Genomic DNA, 14,193 nt, shown 5'->3' on the forward strand with positions numbered 1-14,193 from the left:
CCCAGTATCGCCAAAAAAAAAAAAAAAAAAGACCTGCAGATGCAGACAAAGGTGCTAACCCAGTTTCTTTCTAACTGCTGCACACACACGTTTGTAATCCACACAGTAATCCACACAGGTGTACCTGAGGACTAAACCCAGCTGGTCACAAGCATGGAACCCTCCCCCACCCTGATCCTTCCCACACTGCCCATCCTGTCCATGGCTTTATACAGAATAATCCATGCACTCTCATAAAAGGTCTGTTTCCCTGTGATTAGCATGAGAAAACAAGTTTCCAAATGCCATTTTTCTCTTTTTTGGCACATTTTGAGGATTCTTTTAGCCAAAGCAGGATCTATAGGCTGCATCTGCCCTCACTCCCAGGTTGAGGAGGGAACAGATTCTAACTAATTTTAGTCAAATGGAACAGTTCTCAAGTATATTAAAAAGTACTCATTTGTTATCTCATGAGGAAGAGAGATGGGGTAGGTGCGGAGCTCCAATTGAGGAAACTGAGGCTCAGAGGCATTCTATAATTTGCCAAGACCACAGTGCTAGCGTTTGATGGCACCCAGGACAATAATGGGGCTTCTGGTCTCCTGTTCTCTTTTCTCCCCTCCCTCTACTTTAGCTCATGGAAATTTCTAACCACTCTGGGGTTAGGCAAAAGTAAAACAATGCAACGCCCCCCCCCTTTATATGCCTGTTCTTTATCTCTTTATTAAAATACATCCACACTCCTGCCTGTTTCTCTTTAGCCATAGTAACAGTGGTTGCCAGAGACCAGGTCCTGAAGTCCAGGAAACAGCTTTCCCCTCTACACCTGGTCCCTCACCCCTCTGACAACATTCTGAACACACACAGCCCCTGGTGCTCCATTCCCAACCCTACTTCATATTCAAAAAGAACTTTTGGATCTCCCTTTATCTGCCTCAGACACTTGGCATCATCATGGACTTACTGTTTAGAGTGCCTGGGATATTGTGGGTCTCTGCAGAAATGCTTGTTGAATGAATATGTAGAAATTAATTCACACTAAGGTGTAATGTGAAAGCGAAAGGAGGAAAGTATTTCAGTGTATTACATCTTCTAGGAGCTTTTAATATGTAGGGCCCTGACTTTTAAAGTGCTTGCAAGCCCCTTCCTTCCTAGCAACGTTATTGAGGTAGGTATGGGATGGGATGAGGCATCGCTCATACTTAATGCGATTTGCCTAAGGCCACACAGCACGTCTGCAAAGACTGCCATATAGAGTAGCATTTACAGGTTCCAGGGATTAGAACATGCGTAACTCCCCACCTCCTTTTTTTTTTTTAGTCAGTTAAGGCTATAACCGAGGTCTTCTTGCGCCAAAAGGAGCTTTGGGCCAAAAGGATTTCGAAAGGAGGAATTTCTCAGGGAGCTGATGAGAGAGGTCAAGGGGAGAGGGGGGAACGAGGAACGAGGTTGTGTCCTTCTGCCACCCCGGGACTACACCCAGGCGGTGGTCGCGGTGGTCCCTAGTTCGAGGCCAACCCCGGTCCGCCCAGGTCTTGGCGGGCGGCGCCAATGGAGTCAAAGGTTAGAGGAGGATGACTTGGGCCGCGGGGGCGGACGTGAGGAAGACTTTGAGCCCAGACGGTAGAACAAGGTCCGGGCGCCTGGGAGGCTGCAGGGGGAGGAGGCTTAGCACCAAGCCAAGCCAACTCCCGGGCCCTACCCGCACCTGGGGGGCGGCGGGGACAAGGGGGCGCGGCTAAAGGAGCAACGCCCCCTGCTGGGCAGTGTAGCCGGTCTCCCAGCTCCAGATTCTCGGAGCCCCTCCGCCCGAAAAGCGAACCCCCCTGCCGGCCTCCCTGTCTCATTGCACCCACGGTCCCGCAGCCGCAGCCAGGGCCCGGCCCGACGCCGGGTGCGGACGTGGGAGCGCCGGGCGCACGGGGATCGCGGGTGGGTGCGGGTTCCTGGCTGCCGCTGGGGGGCGCCACTGCGCCCCGCTCCGCCGGGGTCTCGGAGACCCAACCCAGCACGGCCCAGCCAGGCAGGGGGCGCGGGGCGGCGAGGATCGGATGCCCCAAGGTGGGGACGGGCTGGCGCCGGATTCCGCCGCCCCTTGACTTTCCTTCTTATCTGCCCTGCAGGATCCGCGGCCCCTGGACACCCCCTCCCATACCCCCAGCCCAGCGGCGCACCGCGGCGCAGCAGCTCCCGCTCTGTCCTTGGAGGGTGTGGAAGGGTGGGTTTGGGGCCGGGGGCGGGTCTGGGGGCGGACCCGGAGGCGGGGCTGTCTCTGCGGCAGGGCCAGCTCAGCTCCCCCCCGGTCTCTCTGTCTCTCCTCCTCCCTCCTCCTGCTCCGGGCGGAGCCCGGCATGGGGGGGCCGGCGCCCGGCAGGCCAGGTACGGGGATGTAGAAATTGGGGAGGCTTGGTGCGGGGAAGCAGTGGTGAGGGGACAAGGGGCAAGGGAGGATTGGCGGGGCGAGAGGCGGAGAAACCCAGGGTAACAGAACAAGGAGAAGAGGAGGGGTGTCCGGAAACCTGGGGCCCTAGGATGGAAAGGGGGATGAAGCAGGCCAGGTTTGGAATAAACAGGGGAAGGAGGAGGACGGCCGTGAGGAGGGGCGCCTGGGAGGAGACGTGAAGCTGAAGGCGAAAGGGAGAGTGTGTGTTTGGGGGAAGGGACGTCAGAGCAGGTATGGAGGCCGCAGCTCAGAAGGTTGCTGTGGGGCCAGGCTGGAGACCCCCCCTCCGGGTGGGATTCAGGGGTGGGACTTGGAGGGGGAAACCCGGGTTCTCCCAAATCCTGGAGGAGGAAGAAGGTGATTTGGGCCATCAGCGAGGCAGGGAGGTGGAGATCATTGCTGAGGGGCCAAGGAACTGGAATAGGGGTGGACAGAGGCCCAGGCCCAGAAGGACTGGAAAAGGGGGAACGACAAGGGATTGAATAGATGGATGGGTGGGATTTTAGATGCCCAAACTCAGCCAGCCCCCCCAGCCCCCGTGCCTCAGCTTCTCCACCCTGCCCTCGTGACCCCCCACCAAGCCTCAGGGCCTAAGAAAAGAGTGGCAAGTCTGACCATCTCCCCCTTTCCTAGCGGGGTGCAATGTACGCAAGTAGGCCCTAGGCACAACTCCTTGTCTGTAGGTGTGTCCAGCCAGTTCTGTAGCAGATTTGTGTGTGTGTAGAGGTCTGTGTGTGTCTGTGGGTGTGTCAATGGGGTGTTTATATCTGTGTGTGTTTTCTGTTTCTGGGTTTGTGTTTACCTATGCCTATGTGTCTGGTCTTCTGTTTATAGATATGGGTCTGTGATTGGGTGGTTTGTGTGTCTGAATGTGTGTGCTTGTGTGGATTTGGGATTGCTATACGTTCATGGGGCCTGTCTGTGTGGTGGATCAAGATGTATTTACACAGGATGGGAATCTGTGTCAATCTGATCTCTCCAGAGTGTGTGGCTCTGAACACCTTTGTCAGGATGTCTGACTCTTTGTATACAAGCATGTCTATATTTGTCTGTCTGGGGGTCCAAGAGGCTATGTTGGGTTTTCTGTGCCTGTGTTTTCCTGTCTGAGGACCCAAGTCATGTCTCTGCTCCTTTTTTCTCTCTTTCATTCATTCCTGGACCCCACCCATCCCCGTATCTTCCTTTTTCTCCTTACCTACCCCTCACTCACCAAGTGGATCCGGGACCCAGGGAGGGCCGCCCCCCGGGCCTGGTGGCGCTGAGCAGGGCCCCCCAGCCCCCACCTCCTGCCCCACGACATGAACCTCCTCTACCGAAAAACCAAGCTGGAGTGGAGACAGCACAAGGAAGAAGAAGCCAAGAGGAGGTAAGGCTTGGCTCCAGTCTGCCCCCTTGCCTGTCCCACCTGTACCTGCCACATTGCTGGACCACAGCCCCTCCTGGGGTTCAACAGCCTTTTTATCAGTGAGATCTCTGATCTCAAACTCTGTGCTCAGTACAGAATGACTGGAATTGTACACACTAGGTCAGGGCTCTGCTCCTGGCCTCCTGGGGGGCTTCTCAATCTAGAGCACCCCCAGTTGGCTCTTCCCTATCTCTAAGAACCCGAGTCACTCCTTCCTGACTCACCTCTGGTCTGTGTTCTGTTTTCTGTCATTTTGGGTTTGGCTGCTGGCTTCCCTGTCACCTGACTTTGGAAGGGGCAGGCTCCACTGCCTTCACAAGGTTCAGGGACAAGGGCCATTTCAGGGGCCTCAGAAAACATCCATTGGTCTCTTCCCAGCCTCTTGCTGGGAGAGGTGAGTGACCAAGTGATAAGGTTGTATTGTATGGTGGGGGACTTGCAGACTAGGCCTTACAGAGGAGCCAAGGTTGGGGATCCCCCGACTCCCCACTCCTACATTCCTGCTGGCTCTCTTTCCTCATCCTCCCAGGGACCCAAGCCTGGCCTCTCTCATCCCCCGTCCTTCTGCTCTTTCCTTTCCATTGACTGCATAGCCTCTTGGAGCCTGAGTCAGAGCCACCTCCCAGCTCCCTTTTCCCTCCTCACAACTGTGGAGTTTAATTCTTGTTAATTAGATTAATCAGAGCGATCGCTACAAGCGATCTCTCCCTAATGAAGGGTTAGTAGACAGGGCCTTAATGAGAGCCCACCCCACAGCAGCTCTCCCCTCTTCCTTTGCCAGCCACCCCCCTTCACTCACCCAGGAGCCCAGAGACAGTGAAAGAGAATGGGGGTGAGCTGGGGAGGCTGACAGAGAGGACAGTACTGAAGGAGAGGGAGGAAGGAAGGAAAAAGGATCAGCTGGGGGTGGCTGCTCTGGCTATGCAGGCAGCACACCCTGCATCTAGGAGAGGAGGTGTGTGTGGGGGTGGAGACCCACGTAGCTGGACATGAGGGAAGGCCAGAGCCCAGGCATGGGTCAGTGTAAGAATGAGAGGAACTGGTGTGTCTGATGGTCTTTCAGACAGCTGTTGCCTACATTTGCATCTCCCTCCCCATACCAGGCTGAATGCCCAGGCTGGGATCTACCAATCCCAGGCCTAGGAATTATGCCCAGAGCCTCAGCATCCCTGCCTTAGACCTTTAAGTGTCCCCACCTCAGGCTCCCTTTCTCCTCCTGGGAGGCCACAGGATTGCCAAAGGGCCTGAGGAGGGCCACCTCCTTTTGGGGTGCAGGAGGGGTAGGCCAAGGTGGTCTGACGTCACCTGACCTCTGCTCCACTTGGCTCTTCTTTCCCCAGCTCCAGTAAGGACGTGGTCCCTGCAGGCCCAGCAGGGCCCGGGGCTGGCCCAGGGCCTGGGGTCCGAGTTCGAGACATCGCCTCGCTGCGCCGCTCCCTCAGGATGGGCTTTATGACGATGCCCGCCTCCCAGGAGCACACCCCCCACCCCTGCCGCAGCGCCATGGCTCCACGCTCCCTCTCCTGCCACTCGGTGGGCAGCATGGACAGTGTGGGGGGTGGGCCTGGTGGGAGTGGTGGGGGTCTCACAGAGGACAGCAGCACCCGAAGACCCCCAGCCAAGCCCCGGAGACATCCCAGCACCAAGCTCAGCATAGCAGGATCAGGGGCAGAGACACCCCCCAGCAAAAAAGCAGGTGAGACACCCCTACCCCTTACCCAGTGGGAGCTAGGGGCTGGGAGGAGCCATTTCAGGCCAGGGGAGGCTTCCGGGAGGGTTCACTCAGGGAAGAGCCAAGGAAGTGGATGGAAATTTCCATTCCAAAAAGGAATAGGGGGTTCCTTTTGGATGAACCTCAGATGAACCATTCAAGGGCAAGAGATAGTCCCTAAAACACTGTTCTTAGGAAAGGCTGGTGGCCTTGGAGGGACACAAAGATGGGAAAGAATTTAGGGTAGGAGCTGTGGGTTCTAGAAGGTATACAACAGAAAAACTGAAAGCTACCTGGTAGAAAAGGAATCTACTAAGGCTATTATTAAGTTGAGGGGTGTGGAAAAAGTGAAAAGGCAGAGATGCGTCCTTGCAGATGGGTCAAGAGGTAAAAAGGAATCCTTCCCATTTCCGTCTCCCATTAAAAGCTTGGGTTAGCTGGGAACTGGGTGGCTCACACCTGTAATCCTAGCTACTCAAGAAGCAGAAATCAGAAGAATCACAATTCAAAGCCAGCCTGGGCAAATATTTCTCGCCAACCTATCTTGAAAAAAACCCATCACAAAATAGGGCTCAAGGTGTAGTCCCTGAGTTCAAACTCCAGTACTGGAAAAAAACAAAAACCAAAAAAAACTTGGTTTATTTTTCTTTTTCCTGTCCTGTTTAGGCTCACAGAAGCCAACCCCAGAGGGCCGAGAGTCCAGCCGGAAAGTTCCTCCACAGAAGCCCAGGCGAAGTCCCAACACCCAGCTCTCAGTCTCCTTTGATGAGTCCTACCCCTCAGCCCCCTCTCCTCGAGGGGGGAACCTGCCCCTACAGCGCCTGAGTAGGGGGTCCCGAGTAGCTGGGGACCCTGATGCTGGTGCCCAAGAAGAAGAGCCTGTGTACATTGAGATGGTGGGAGATGTATTCAAGGGAGGAGGACGAAGTGGAGGGGGCTTGACAGGACCCCCTCTTGGGGGTGGGGGCCCAACCCCTACAGCTGGTGCCGACTCGGACTCTGAAGACAGTGAGGCCATATATGAGGAGATGAAGTACCCGCTACCTGAAGAGGCAGGAGAAGGCCGGGCCAACGGGGCCCCTTCATTGATGGCAACCTCCCCTCCACACCAGCCTCACGCTTTGCAGACCCATGCCCACCGCCGTCCAGCTTCAGCCCTCCCAAGCCGGAGGGATGGGACGCCTACCAAGACCATTCCTTGTGAAATCCCCCCACCTTTCCCCAACCTCCTTCAGCACCGGCCTCCACTCCTGGCCTTCCCCCAAGCCAAGTCTGCTTCCCGAACCCCTGGCGATGGGGTCTCGAGGTTACCGGTCCTCTGCCACTCAAAGGAGCCATCAGGTTCCACCCCAGCTCCCCAAGTGCCTGCACGAGAGCGGGAGACGCCTCCCCCACCGCCTCCGCCTCCTGCTGCCAACCTGCTGCTGCTGGGACCATCCGGCCGAGCCCGGAGCCACTCAACACCATTGCCACCCCAGGGCTCTGGCCAGCCTCGGGGAGAGCGGGAGCTCCCTAACTCCCACAGCATGATCTGCCCCAAGGTGGTGGGGGCGCCGGCAGCCCCCCCTGTCCCAGCTGCCTTGCTCCCTGGGCCCCCAAAGGACAAGGCCGTGTCTTACACCATGGTGTACTCGGCAGTCAAGGTGACCACGCACTCCGTCCTGCCAACTGGTCCACCCCTGGGTGTTGGGGAGCCAAAGACGGAAAAGGAGATCTCAGTTCTCCATGGGATGCTGTGCACCAGCTCGACCAGGCCCCCTGTGCCAGGGAAGTCCAGCCCCCACAGCGGGGCCATGGGCACAACAGCTGGAGTCCTCCACCACCGCGGCTGCCTGGCTTCCCCCCACAGCCTTCCGGACCCAACTGCAGGCCCCCTGACCCCTCTCTGGACCTACCCAGCTGCAGCAGCTGGGATCAAGAGACCCCCTGCCTATGAGAGTCTCAAGGTTGGGGGGGTGCTGAATAAGGGCTGTGGAGTAGGGGCTTCATCCCCTATGGTCAAGATCCAGCTGCAGGAGCAAGGGACTGATGGGGGTGCCTTTGCCAGCATCTCCTGCGCCCATGTCATCACCAGTGCAGGGACACCAGAGGAGGAAGAAAAGGAGATGGGTGCCACATTTGGGGCAGGCTGGGCTCTGCAGAGGAAGGTCCTATATGGAGGGAGGAAGGCAAAGGAGCTGGACAGTGAGTGAGGGATGGGGAATGGGGGTGTGGGGGAACCTAAGGATGTTGGTGATGGTTTGGGGGAGTTGTTGGAGAGGTTATTTGGGAGCCATGGCCCATTGTCCTGGACTGTGGAGTTTTCTAGGAGATCAGAAAAATAGTAGGCAGCAGAATGAAGGGGTGGGGTCCCTGTGAGTGTGCTGGAGGGACAGGAAGATCTGGGATAGAACGGGTAGAATCTGGCCCTGTCCTGCTCCACTCCCTGCCCCTCCCTTCCCTGGGCTGCAGGGGTGTGTGTTTGTGAGTGTGCGCACACTAGGAGCTAAACACAGCTGCCTCCCAGCTATTGCCATGGCAACCCATCCAGACAGGAGGGAGGCCCCTACCGTTGCCTGGCAACGCAATGCTCTGCCAGGCCTACTCAGAGATGAGCTTAGTTCACATGCATGCCCCCCGCCCCCTGCCATGCTCCCCCTTTCCGGGCTCAGCATTTGGAGTTCTCTCCCTAGTGGGGACAGCATTCCTGTTTCTTAGTGTCCGTTCTTGCCCTGTCTGGAACTGAAAGGGCTCAGAAGCTACAGCTGGGGTAGAAGAGGCCCCTCTGACCAGGAAAAAAGGGTTAGGAGGCAGCAAATACATATGATTCTCAATTCCAGGGGATGGTACCAATGGGTGGAAAGAAAGGTGGCAGGGCTGGGTCCCTCTTGTGTGTGTGTTTGTGTGTGTGTGTGTTGAAGAGAGAAGTAAGGTACCTCTCCTGCTGTGCTTTGCAAAGGGGCCATCCATACTGAATTGTATGTGGCTGGTAGGACAGAAGGACCCCTCCAGCATGCAGACACTGAACTCTCTTTGTCATCCTAGCAGAGGTCGAGGATGGTGCCCGAGCCTGGAATGGCAGTGCTGAGGGTCCAGGCAAGGCGGAGTGTGAGGACAGGGGCCCTATGGCATCAGGGATCCCTGTGAGGAGCCAGGGGGCAGAGGGCCTGCTGGCCAGGATCCACCACAATAGAGGAGGGAGTCGCACGGCGCTGCCTGTACCCTGCCAGACCTTCCCTGCCTGCCACCGCAATGGAGGTGACACCCTACCCATGTACTCTGTATAGAAATGGAGAGGGCTGGGAGGCATCTTTTAGGGTCCAGTATGGCTTATCTTGACCCATAAGCTGTTCCATGTCCACATCCCTAAATCTCCCTATCCCAGGATGCTGGAATTAGAACCCAGGACCTCATGCATGCTAGGCAAGTGCTCTACCACGGAGCTACATCCCCAGTCCAGGTCCCTAAATCTTAACACCAGATCTCCATCCCTTTCCTTCCTCTGATGAGCCTGGAGGCAAGATTGGCTGTGGTCTCCTCAGGGAACTGGGTGAGGGTCACCTGTAGGTCCTTCTCTTCATTTCTGTTTCATCCGTTTCAGACTTCACAGGAGGCTACCGCCTGGGGCGTTCTGCCTCCACCTCCGGAGTCCGGCAGGCCGCGCTCCATACCCCCCGGCCCTGCAGCCAGCCCAGGGATGTCCTGAGCCAGGTGAGGCTTGATCCTTCTCTTCTCTGTAAAGGAGCAGATAGAAAAGAAGACTTGGGTGTGGAAAGTAAAAAAGCAGAACATGGTGGTGCATATCTATAATCCCAACATTTGGGAGGCTGAGGAAAAAGGATGGTGAATTTATTGATTCATTGTAGCCTGGACTACAATAGAGAGATCTTGTTTCCAAAAAAAAAAAAAAGAAAGAAAAAGGAAAAGAAAAAAAAAAGTGGGGAGGAGGAGGGGACTTCAGGAAGGGCAGGCTCTGAGTCAGTCCAGTGGTTGGCACAGATTTAATGGGGACTTGGGACTAAGGGTGAGAAGATTAGAGGTGGCTTCCCAGCTGGGGCTGTTTAAGATTAACAGCAGGGCCTCAAGCCTGTGGTTCATGCCTGTAGTTCTAGCAACTCAGGAGGCAGAGATCAGGAGGATTGAGGTTCAAAGCCAGCTAGGGCAAATAGTTCACAAGACCCTATCTCAAAAAAACCCATCACAAAAAAAGGAGGGTTGGTGGAGTGGCTGAAGAGGTAGGCCCTGAGCTCAAACCCCAGTACCACAAAAAAAAAAAAAGAAAAGAAAAGAAAGAAGAAATGAGGAACAGGGTTTGGCAATGCATCCAGTGGGGGCTGCCACTAGCCCCCACTGCACCTTTGAGCGACTTAAAGAAAAGGACCTTCTAAGAAGACCAATAGAAAAATGCATGTCTGGAAAGATGACTTTTTAAAAGGATCCCTTTCTCAGGGTGGGGCCCAGGCTGGCACCAGGGTGCATGGCCGGACCATGGCTACAGGGTCTGAGTTTCTGTTCCATTCACACACCCACAGCCAAAGGGAGAAGACAGTCAGGGAGCGAGGAGAATTTGTCTCTGCAGAGTCCTTGAGCCCCCCTCAAGGACCCCATATTTTCCTTTCTGCTGGCACAGATCCACCCCGCACTGCCGCTGCCGCTGCCGCTGGCCCTGCCCCCGCCGCCGGCCCGCGAGCGCGACGGCAAGCTCCTGGAGGTGATCGAACGCAAGCGCTGCGTGTGCAAAGAGATCAAGGCACGCCACCGCCCCGACCGCGGCCTCTGCAAGCAGGAGAGCATGCCCATCCTTCCCAGCTGGCGGCGGGGACCCGAGCCCCGCAAGTCCGGCACCCCGCCCTGCCGCCGGCAGCACACCGTCCTTTGGGACACTGCCATCTGAGGAGGGCGGGGCGGCCGGGACACCTGGACTGGGAGGGGAAGGGGCCTACCCGGCTCTCCGTAAGACTTGCCTTGAGAGACAGAGGACGGGGAGAGCACCAGGGAGAATCCTGATCCCTCCCACCCTAGCCTGTAGAAATGGGGAACCTGCCAGGCCCTATCCGTGCTTGGAGTGCCAGCAGTACCCTCCCCCAAGAAATTTGGGGGAGAGGGGTTTGCTTGTTGTTCGGGGGTGGGGGGATCCTCTTTTCTTAAGAGGATAAAGGCCAAGGTGGAGGTCAGCATGGGGAAAGAGGGAAGGGTTGAAGGAAGAAGCGGGTGGGTCAAACTGGAAGAGTGGGACTAGAGTGAAAGGGGCAGCAGCTCTTGTATTGAGAGCCGGGAGTAGGGATGGGTATTTATTTTGTTATTTATTTCAGTCTGGAGGGCAATTCTGGGCCCTTCTGACCTACTCCTGAGCAGGGAGTGGAGAATAGAGGCCAAGTTTGCACTCTCTCCAACGCCAGTGCCTAAAGGCCCCTGCCATCCATGCCCACCCAAAGCCAGGGATGGGTCTCTTGGGGAAGTGGAGTCAGAAGGGAGGGGCACAAGCAGCTGAGGGCTGCAGACTACTTACAGTATTTACAATTTTGCCAGAATTTGGTAGTGAGCGTGGCCTGCTCTAAACAGGCATCTTATTTAGTTTTGGGGTAAGGGTCTAGCCAGGGATGGGCGGGATGATGGGGAAGGAGGGAAATTTTAGTGGGTGGAGGGTGGGCAGGGTATTTATTTAAATTAAAAAACAAAAACAAAAGAGCTGTCAGGAACTTTTTTTTAATTCCTTTCTTTTCCGAATAATGTATTAAAAGACTAATGATCCTAGAGTTGGCTTCTTGTATTTTCACTTGATTCCTTTTCAGTGTTGCCCTGGGTAGGTGGTAGTTGAAGGGTGTGTGGGGAGGGGTAACAGCTGTGGCCAATCACAGGGAGAGGGAGAGTTTGAGGTAAGTGTTTGGGAATGCCAGCATGCAATGAAATAGATCACTAAGTGTTTATTGAGTATCTGTCATGTTCTTGGTGATACACTGATTGGGAAGGAATGTTTGAACCTGAAGTTTGCCCTCAGTTGACCTTGTAGTGTACTCTAGGAGCTGAAATTCCCAGACCCAAGTCACAAGTGGATAGTGCAGCAGGAGAGAGAGAGAGAGAGAGGGAGAGCCTAAAAGGACAGGTAAGAGGTAAGAAGGCTAAAGGGTATAGCTCAGTGGTAGAGTGCTAGACTAGCCTGTGCAAGGCCCTGGATTTGGTCCCCAGCAGGAAAGAGAAGGGGAAAAGAGGGAAGGGAGGGAGGGAAGGAAGGAAGGAAAATGAGAAAGAACAGGTAAGGTTTGGTGCAGAAGGGGCAGTAAGGAGTCCAGCCATGCCGGCACCAGTGGACCACACCTGTACTTTGCAGGCTAAGATCAGGAGGATCATGGTTTGAGGCCAGCCTGGTTCTAGAGATCCCCATCTCCAAAGTATCTAGAGCAAAATGAACTGGAGATATGGCTCAAGTGGTAGAATGCCTGCTTTGCAAGCACAAAGCCTTAAGTTCACACCCCAATCCCCACCCACCCAAAAAAAAAAAAAAAAAGTCCAGCCATGATGAGGCAAGTTTTTAAAGTAAGATGCTGGTCCTCAGGAAGGAATCCAGAAGAATCCTGCTGAGAGGTGATCTATGTGAGAGGGTGGAGGACAAGGGATAGTCCAGCAAGATGCAGGCAGGAAAACACCCTCAGGATGGGGATGAATCCCGTTTGTAACTGTGGTGGTTGGGAGAAATGGCAAGAAACGGAGGCTTGATCACTTGGGAGGCAGAGATTGGGAAGATGAAGGTTTGAGGCCTGGGCAAAAGTTGGTGAGATTCCATTTCAACAAACAAGATAGGTGGTGGTGGTCAAGTCTGTAATCCCAGCTACTCAGGAGGTGTGGGTAGGAGGATCATAGATTGAGGCCAGCCTAGGCAAAAACTCAGACCTTATCTGAAAAAATAAAGCAAAAGGGCTGGAGGACGGCTCAAGTGATAGAACTGCTTACTTAGCTCAGGGTCCTGAGCTCAAACCCTAGTATCATCCAAAAAAGGGGGAAGGAGGTTTAGAGTGATTTTGAAGGAAGAACACTGATTGCAAAGCAATGGTGAATATTCAAGTTGGAAGGTTTGGAAACTGTTTACTAGAATAGTTTCCAAAAGTGTGATGGATGATACAAGAGATGTTTTTTAAGTGATATAAAGAACATTAAAAAAATTTTAATACTTTTGCATTTGTTTTTATTTGTAGTAGAAAAATTATAACTAGCACATCAAACTACTTGTTATTTCATGTCTGTTACTACACAAGTTCAGGCTAAATTTTTGTTTGTTTAATTTATTTTTGAGATGGGGTCTCACTGTGTTGCCCAGACTGTCTTCAATTCCTGGATTGAAGCCATCTTGCCACCAAGTAGCTGAGGCTATAGGTGTGTACCACTGTGCTTGGCTCAAGTTTATTTTGATTGAATTCAGTTAAGGAAAAAAATAAGCAAATAAGAAATAGTGTAGTATTATACAGATGGTGAAAGAAGATGATAGTGGGATGTAGATTTATGAAATTTAGAAGATACTAGAAATAAATTGATGACAATTTGGGAGACTGTACAGTAGTGGCACATGCCTATAATCCCAGCACTTGGTTAGGTTTTTGTTTTGTTTTGCTTTTTGTTTGTTTGTTTGGTGGTACTGGGGTTTGAACTCAGGACCTCATGTCTGCTAGACAAGTGCTGTACTGCTTGAGCCACTCTGCCAACCCAATCCCAGCACTTGGGAGGCAGATGCAGGAATACATCAAGTTTGAGGCCAGCCTGGGCTAGAGAAAGAAAAAGAAAAGAAACAAGTCAAGACAGATGAGCTGGACACAGAGGAACAAAATATAAAAAATCAGAATATCAGAAAACTGCCAGGCACTGGTGGCTCACACCTATAATGCTAGCTACTCAGGAGGCACAGATCAGGAGGATCGCAGTTCAAAGCCAGCCTGGGTAAATAGTTTGCAAGACCATATCTTGAAAATACCCATCACAAAATAGGGCTGGTGGTGGAGTGGCTCAAGGTGTAGGCCTCGAGTTCAAACCCCAGCACTGCAAAAAAAAACAAAAGAAAGAAAGAAAAAAAAAAACTAATAGAAAGAGATAACCCTTAATAAGAGCAAGAACCATAACACATCTGGGAGTAACTGACAAGAAATGTGTAAGACCTATATTAGATTGATCAATAAAACTAAAATCATTTGAGTCACATAAGAAAAAGAAAACTGGACTGAGGGTGTAGCTCAGTGGTAAAGTGTTTGCTTAGCAAGCTCAAGGCCCTGGGTTTGATCCCCAGAACCACAAAAATAATAAATGAATGAATGAATGAATAAATAAATAAGATTTTAATAAGCAAAGAGTAATAACCTGTTCTTAGATGAGAAGACTCAATGTAAAATGTTAGTTTTCCCATAAAATGTCATGCAATCCTAAGTCCCAAGAAAATTATTTGGGAAGCTTGATTAAAAAAAATAATTTGAAAGTTCATCCAGAATAATAATGGGAAAAACCAGAACATTATGAAATGGAATAATGGACGACCTGCCCTACAAAATACTCAAACGTACAATCAGCTCAGAGCATGCTGGTCCTAGTACAGGACACACATAATTCATCAGAATAAAAGTCCAGAAATAGTCCCAAAGGCACATGGCAATCTGGCACTTCTATGAGAAAGGTGCTTTGTAAACTGGCTGGGAAAAG

General features: G+C 53.1%; 1 protein-coding gene across 6 annotated transcripts; it reads left to right on the forward strand.

The window, feature by feature from the left end:
* Positions 1 to 2,023: 2,023 nt before the first annotated feature.
* Positions 2,024 to 11,273, forward strand: Nyap1 (neuronal tyrosine phosphorylated phosphoinositide-3-kinase adaptor 1). Of its 6 annotated transcripts, none has more exons than XM_074075615.1 (7): positions 2,024 to 2,040; positions 3,637 to 3,788; positions 5,168 to 5,523; positions 6,205 to 7,722; positions 8,563 to 8,775; positions 9,119 to 9,228; positions 10,148 to 11,273. In XM_074075615.1, the coding sequence occupies exons 2-7, from the start codon at positions 3,721 to 3,723 to the stop codon at positions 10,409 to 10,411; spliced, it is 2,529 nt and encodes an 842-aa protein (XP_073931716.1). In that variant the 5' UTR covers positions 2,024 to 2,040; positions 3,637 to 3,720; the 3' UTR covers positions 10,412 to 11,273. The 6 variants fall into 6 exon arrangements, with proteins under 6 accessions (XP_073931716.1, XP_073931712.1, XP_073931713.1 ...); XM_074075611.1 differs by lacking the exon at positions 2,024 to 2,040 and adding an exon at positions 2,218 to 2,358; XM_074075612.1 differs by lacking the exon at positions 2,024 to 2,040 and adding an exon at positions 2,402 to 2,653.
* The last annotated feature ends 2,920 nt before the right edge of the window (positions 11,274 to 14,193 follow it).

The sequence above is a fragment of the Castor canadensis genome, chromosome 6 (assembly GCF_047511655.1).
Source record: "Castor canadensis chromosome 6, mCasCan1.hap1v2, whole genome shotgun sequence".
In the NCBI taxonomy this organism is placed as follows: Eukaryota; Metazoa; Chordata; class Mammalia; order Rodentia; family Castoridae; genus Castor; species Castor canadensis.

What these genes read in the sequence shown, in the direction of transcription:
- Nyap1 (XM_074075615.1), top strand. Translation starts at nt 3,721, where the DNA reads ATGAACCTCCTCTACCGAAAAACCAAGCTGGAGTGGAGACAGCACAAG. An exon ending in ACCCCCCAGCAAAAAAGCAG is followed by an intron (nt 5,524 to 6,204) that starts GTGAGACACCCC and finishes TGTCCTGTTTAG; the next exon opens with GCTCACAGAAGCCAACCCCA. An exon ending in CCAGGGATGTCCTGAGCCAG is followed by an intron (nt 9,229 to 10,147) that starts GTGAGGCTTGAT and finishes CTGCTGGCACAG; the next exon opens with ATCCACCCCGCACTGCCGCT.